The sequence below is a fragment of the Cephus cinctus genome, unplaced genomic scaffold, assembly GCF_000341935.2.
Source record: "Cephus cinctus unplaced genomic scaffold, Ccin1 Ccin1_scaffold1982, whole genome shotgun sequence".
NCBI classification, from domain to species: domain Eukaryota; kingdom Metazoa; phylum Arthropoda; class Insecta; order Hymenoptera; family Cephidae; genus Cephus; species Cephus cinctus.
In genome coordinates this window covers 1-5913 of record NW_014334084.1, presented here as the reverse complement: position 1 = coordinate 5913, position 5913 = coordinate 1, and the positions used below count along the sequence as shown (strand labels likewise).

The 5913-nt window shown below is 35.5% G+C and overlaps 3 protein-coding genes across 5 annotated transcripts; 2 read left to right on the top strand and 1 right to left on the bottom strand.

Moving 5' to 3' along the window:
* The first annotated feature begins 1159 nt into the window (after positions 1-1159).
* LOC107274011 lies at positions 1160-3670 on the top strand. Of its 3 annotated transcripts, XM_015752722.2 has the most exons (9): positions 1160-1363; positions 1594-1735; positions 1806-2019; positions 2096-2272; positions 2339-2721; positions 2788-2926; positions 2995-3179; positions 3248-3356; positions 3460-3670. In XM_015752722.2, the coding sequence occupies exons 2-9, from the start codon at positions 1611-1613 to the stop codon at positions 3475-3477; spliced, it is 1350 nt and encodes a 449-aa protein (XP_015608208.1). In that variant the 5' UTR covers positions 1160-1363; positions 1594-1610; the 3' UTR covers positions 3478-3670. The 3 variants fall into 3 exon arrangements, with proteins under 3 accessions (XP_015608208.1, XP_015608207.1, XP_024947065.1); XM_015752721.1 differs by having other exon boundaries at positions 3248-3670; XM_025091297.1 differs by having other exon boundaries at positions 1223-1356; positions 3248-3670.
* A 19-nt stretch (positions 3671-3689) lies between these two features.
* Positions 3690-4367, bottom strand: LOC107274012 (DNA replication licensing factor Mcm5). The gene is made up of 2 exons (XM_015752723.2): positions 4193-4367; positions 3690-4094 (listed from the first exon to the last, which is right to left on the bottom strand). The coding sequence occupies exons 1-2, from the start codon at positions 4342-4344 to the stop codon at positions 4043-4045; spliced, it is 204 nt and encodes a 67-aa protein (XP_015608209.1). The 5' UTR covers positions 4345-4367; the 3' UTR covers positions 3690-4042.
* A 72-nt stretch (positions 4368-4439) lies between these two features.
* On the top strand, positions 4440-5852 carry LOC107274010 (structural maintenance of chromosomes protein 2-like; the record flags this gene model as incomplete). Its single annotated transcript, XM_015752720.2, has 4 exons — positions 4440-4726; positions 4826-5248; positions 5318-5593; positions 5661-5852. Coding segments are annotated over exons 1-4 (1059 nt in total), but the record flags the coding sequence as incomplete, so codon positions are not given.
* Positions 5853-5913: the final 61 nt, after the last annotated feature.

The window sequence follows — 5913 nt, the reverse complement described above, 5'->3', positions numbered from 1 at the left end:
AGAAAGGAATGGCAGAAACGTGAGCAAGAGTCAGAAATATTAAACCTAGAAATAACAGAATTGCAAAAAACAATTGCTAGTGAAAAGGACCAGTTAGAAAAAGCTGAGGAAAAATTAGCTGCCTTACGAGAGAGACCAGAAGAATATCAGAAGGACCTGGATGAAGCTGGAACTGGTGTCAGAAACATACAAGCCAGTTTGAAGGCGCAGAGGGGTGCCATAAACAAACATAACAAAGGCATACAAAAGCTTCTTGCCAGGAAAGAAGACATTGTTAAACAGAGTGAAGAATTGGCATTAGATATTAAGAAATTAAATCATGAGATCACAGCTATAAAGAATAACGCAAGAAAACGCAAACACAAAGTATCAGAATTGATAAAGAAATATGAATGGATCGAACAGGATGAAGCATATTTTGGTCAAGCAGGTACTTGGATCTTTCGATCATTCTAAGTACAGTATTTTCATTGTTTTCACTTCGAATTTCTTTGCTTAAGGTGGAATGTACGATTTCAAGGTGAACGATCCAAAGATAATGGGACAAAAGTTACGTTTGGGAAGTTACTTCCTTTTCGTTCTTTGTTTTGTGATCATTTACATTTTTATACAGCTTTCGAAAAAAATGTATACAAACATACTGCAAGAAAATTATGACAATCTTTGATTATAATTATATACAATGGTTTGCAATTACATACTTGTGTAACTTCAATAAAAACAAAGCTATATCATTGGTCATTTCGAAAATATTCCGCTGGAGCCAGCGAATAGTCAGCCTTTGTGTTAACACGAGTCGACACAAGTTTGATAACTGGAAACCACCGAATTCACTTTAAAAAAAGGGAGAACGCACACTAGATCAGAGTATATGCACCTGTGTGAAAAAGGAATCTATTTATATTGTAACGTCTTACAATCAGATATGTTTATCCTTAAAGCAATGAGATTTCCAAAAATAGGTGGATATTTTACATTAAAAGTTCAACGCTTCATGATAATGGAGGTTTGAAAATTTACGCATTTTCAATTTGTAGTAAAAATAAGTGTGTATATAATTCTGGCAGCTGATTCGCACGCTTTCCGATTATAGCGCCATCACATGGGACAGCTATTTGTTGTTCGTATTTTAAAGCTGAATCGTTTAACAAGAATGTTTATAATTTATTTTTAATTTTAATAAATATTCTGCCTTGTTTGAAACTACATACGTGGAGTAATATCTATTCGGACCTCGTAGAACGTTCATTTGTCATCGACTTATTTGACTTTTCCCAATTTTTGGTTCATGATGCGTTAGAAACGTTGAAAGTGGGTAAAGATAAACAATATAAAAGGAAACGCCACTTGTTGATGGTACGCTGTAAGTTCTTGTTGCTTTATTTAAATATAACTTATAATGACATTCCTGTTCCAAACGTGATGTGGAAATCATTCCTTGGTGTATCGAGCCACCATAGGATATATTCCAAAATTCACTGAGTGCATGGTTGTGTCACATGCAGTTGTATGCAGATAAACAGGGATACAATGATGCTCACAGTACTAGCAGTCAGTTTTGGAACGTCTCTATGATCTTTTGTGTGTCCTCAGAGTATTAAATTTCAAAAATGGAAGAGATTTCAAAATCCGAACAAGCCAATGATAATTTACTACGATCGGAAACCCCACAACATCTCGATGCGATGGGTTCTCCATCGTCGCCTCATTCTCCACATAGTGTAGCACTAAACAGGTACTTCACACTGAGCATTTCTGAACTGAACTTATAAATAAAATATGAAAATAATTTAACTATAACGTAGGTCAAGAAATTCTGGCAGAAATTCACCAAGCAGTTCGGTATGCAGTATTCCAGTTTCTGGAAGTGTGATACCTATAAGAGCCACTCACGCAGCATTAGTTTGGGGTAGCGTAAAAGCAGGAAAGTCTGATACCAAAGAACTGACCATTTGCAATATGAGCGACAATAAAATCAAGCTTCAGGCAATTATTGTAGACAATGAGAAGAACTTTAAGGTACGTCTACTTATTATGCTGACATCTTGTACACTTGGCAAAGTAATTCATTTACAACATGGCCGATACGGTGTAGTTTTTGAAAGAACGACAGACAACGGGATCGAGTATGATCTTGGCTCTGCAGCGAATGGAAAGTAGAACACTCTCGATAATATTTGGACCCACTAATCCTGGAGCCTGTGCAGGGAAAATTACATTTAGGCACTATGAGGCCAGAAAAAATAGCGGAAATTCATGCCCATCAAAATTCGTAAGTATACTTGTCATTCGCCACTGTACAATGGGCAACAGTGTTCTTTGTAACATCAATTCCTAGATACACCTGTATGGCTACGGTGGCTTTGGAAAAGTCGAAGTTTTGGAAGCGTTCAAAGATGTCAGTGGACAGATGTGGCTTTCAATGGGTAGATTTGGTTTGGAAGGAACTCTGAATGCGAAGATAAAATTGCAAAATTTCGGAGATCTCCGGTCTTACGTGAAGTTGAAACTGGTCCCTAAGGCTGTTTATCCTGGGACAGTTTCGAGTTGGCAAGTTAACCAAACTGAATTCCTACTACATCCTGGCGAAACACAGTGGGTTAGCTTGCAGTTCCATCCTAAAAAAGAAGATTTCTTACAGTTGCATCGTGCTGCTGTATCTCACGTAGGAACTCTTATTTTAACTCACGGAGACGAGCCAACTCGTTGGCGAATTCGCAGGTAAGTTGATGAGATTCTAATTTGAAAAAGAGAAATACAGAAAGCAATGATGACAAAATATTTCAGGCTGTACAAAAAACTACACGAAAGAGGGGATTTAAATAGGGAGGAAAACGAATCATTCAAAGATGTCGTTTATCCAATTTGCAAGGAGTTCCCTGGCGAGACGTTATTGGAAGACTTGACGATTCTTCGGGATTCTGTTGTAAGAACTAGACACGTATTTACTTCTAATTGAACTGAACTGATGAGTTTGCATCTCATACTTTTCAGCAAAATTTGAGAGATTTGTGCTGCGGCGTTTTTCAACAAAATGTTATGCTGACAATGGAATTAAGTGCAGATGAAACATTGTCGATTCTCGAGGATAATCCTGACGATTCTCAGATGTATTATTCTCTTTGTAGCGAGAGTAATTATTCGTTTGCTGCGGCCGATGACAGCTATATGCCTTCAGAGTAAGATTTATTAGGATTGCGATCTTTCGTGTGAAAGAATGTTTACTCATGACTTAACATTATTTTAGTATAATGAACAAAAGTCTTTGTGGAGAGCATGGACGGTCCTATGGAAAAGAATTTACAGTGAGTCCTTCAATGGTGACACTCGCACCTCCTCATACAACAGAAGCTACAGTTACTGTGTCAAGTTTTGCTAATATATCATTACCATTTGAGACTACTATCTCAAATGCAGAATACTTAAGTGTGACTCCCAATAAAGGAATGATTCCCACAGGGAAAAGCATCCCCTTGAATATAAGATGCAAAGAGGCAGTTGGCCAAGTGATTGAAGCTATTCTTTCTGTTTATATAGAAAATGATAAACGTGAAGTCACTATAACTATAACGAACAGGCACTGATAGTAAGAAAAGCCACATTCCTTTTCTCACAGTATGTTTTTTTATAGCACATTAAGTTAAGAAATAAACCGATAGTTTTTTTTTTTTTATTAATCATGTGATTGCTTATTCTATTTTATATAAATTTATAGTAGATATAATTATAAATATATTTGGTTGATTCATGAAATGAGCTTTGTTTTATGTGAACTTCCTTCCTTCTTTTCCATATGGATTTGGAAAAGTCGAAGTTTTGGAAGCGTTTAAAGATGTCAGTGAACCGATGTGGCTTTCCATAGGTAGATTTGATTTAGAAGGAACTCTGAATGCGAAGATAAAATTGCAAAATTTCGGAGATCTCCGGTCGTATGTGAAATTGAAACTGGTCCCTAAGGCTATTATCCTGGGACAATTTTAGTTGGTAAGTTAACCGAGCACTGAATTCCTTACTAGTAATCCTGAAATACATCGGACATTGATTATGGATCAATGTAGTATAAGCGAAGGTTGTAGTTCCGTTTCAAAGTGTCTCTAAAAAATCATAAAGATTCAAATTCAAAAAATTATTACAGTACTAGTCTAATAAATATTTTTTTTTAAACAACTAAGTATAGTACTAATAAAATTACCGATATTTATAATTAAAGTTTCCCTCGTGAAATTGTCTAATGAATTCTTTAAATTGCTTCTTTAAAACCTGTAGATTCAGTTGATTCTCACGTGGTTCTTGTGTAGCAAAATTATTTGAGAAAAATATTCCTGGATCGTCGAAACCTTCCATAACGTAGATAACTTTATAACAAATAACAAACTTTTGTATCTTTCGCCTATGTGCACTACGTGAGAACGGAATATTTAAGAACGCCTTCGAATCCTTGACTTGTGTATTTTGAATGTAACCGGCTGAAAAAGACAACTGTCATAGTATAATTTGTGCATTTCCGTTTTTAAGGTGATTACTTTTGCATAGAAGCAAGAGATAAATAATTCGCAAGATGTACATAAAGTCCATGGTGTTGGACGGATTTAAATCATATGCAAAACGGATTGAGATCAATGGGTTCGATAATGAGTTTAATGCTATCACTGGTTTCAATGGTAGCGGCAAATCCAATATTTTAGATGCTATTTGTTTTGTTTTGGGTATTACGAATCTGGGTCAGGTATGATTTACAATGTTGGTAAATTATTAGCAATTATTTTTACGCTTGTGCATAGTCTTACTTGATGTGGGACATGGTATTTATTAAATATTCTTTCAGGTCCGTGCTACTTCACTGCAAGATCTTGTATATAAATCAGGACAAGCTGGTGTAAAGAAAGCCAGTGTCACTATAACATTTGATAATCGTGATCGTAATGCTTCACCAATGGGATACGAACATTTTGAAGAAATTACTGTCACAAGACAAGTTGTTATCGGTGGCAAAAACCAATATATGATCAATGGATCTAATGTTCCATATAAAAGAGTTCAAGATATGTTCTTCTCGGTTCAGCTTAATGTGAATAATCCACACTTTTTAATAATGCAAGGAAGAATCACAAAGGTTTTAAATATGAAACCTGTTGAAATTTTGTCCATGATCGAGGAGGCTGCTGGTACCAGAATGTATGAGACCAAAAAGCAAGCTGCGATTAAAACTATTGAAAGAAAAGATATGAAATTGAAGGAATTCAATGATGTATGTCAATCAATTACTCGAGTGTTTCTTTTTTTTTTTTGAAAAATTTATGCAATATCATGTTTACAGATCATGACTGAAGAGCTGGGTCCTAAGTTACATAAATTGAAAGAGCAGAGATCACAATACGTGGAGTTTCAAAGAATAGAAAAAGAACTTGAACACTGTCGTAGAATTTGTATTGCTTGGAAGTATTTAACAACTTTTGTAAACAGTGAGAAGGCTGAAAGTGTTCAAGCTTTGAAGGATCAATTAGAAACAAAGGAGAAGAGTATAGAAGATTTTAAGGATGAGACCAAGACTATCGAAGAGCAGTTGGTTGAAATAACAAAACAAAGAGATGCTGTTAGTAATCTTTAAAGATATCAAAGCATTTATATCTCTTAACTCATTATTCTCATACTCTCCCTAGGAAAATGGAGCGAAGCTCGAAGTTCTTAAACGAGAACTGAAAGCAGCTGAAAAAAGGAAACACAAGTTGACAGCAGAAGCAAACAGTAACGAAGAGGCCATAAAAGCCGAAGAAAAAAATATAGCGCAACTTAAGAAAAACATCTCTGAAGATGAGAACACCCTAATCACGAAGGAAAATGAATTAAATAAAGTAGGAGGCTTTTTTAAGAAATTAAAGGAATTGGATAAGCAAGATTCCGACGCCGTCATAG

Excerpts from the sequence above, each read along its gene's own strand:
- LOC107274011 (XM_015752721.1), top strand. The coding sequence starts at position 1,611 with ATGGAAGAGATTTCAAAATCCGAACAAGCCAATGATAATTTACTACGA. Across the intron at positions 2,273-2,338 it reads ATTCATGCCCATCAAAATTC|ATACACCTGTATGGCTACGG; the intron begins GTAAGTATACTT and ends ATCAATTCCTAG. Across the intron at positions 2,927-2,994 it reads CGATTCTTCGGGATTCTGTT|CAAAATTTGAGAGATTTGTG; the intron begins GTAAGAACTAGA and ends CATACTTTTCAG.
- LOC107274012 (XM_015752723.2), bottom strand. The coding sequence starts at position 4,344 with ATGGAAGGTTTCGACGATCCAGGAATATTTTTCTCAAATAATTTTGCT. Across the intron at positions 4,095-4,192 it reads AACTTTAATTATAAATATCG|AGACACTTTGAAACGGAACT; the intron begins GTAATTTTATTA and ends ATGATTTTTTAG.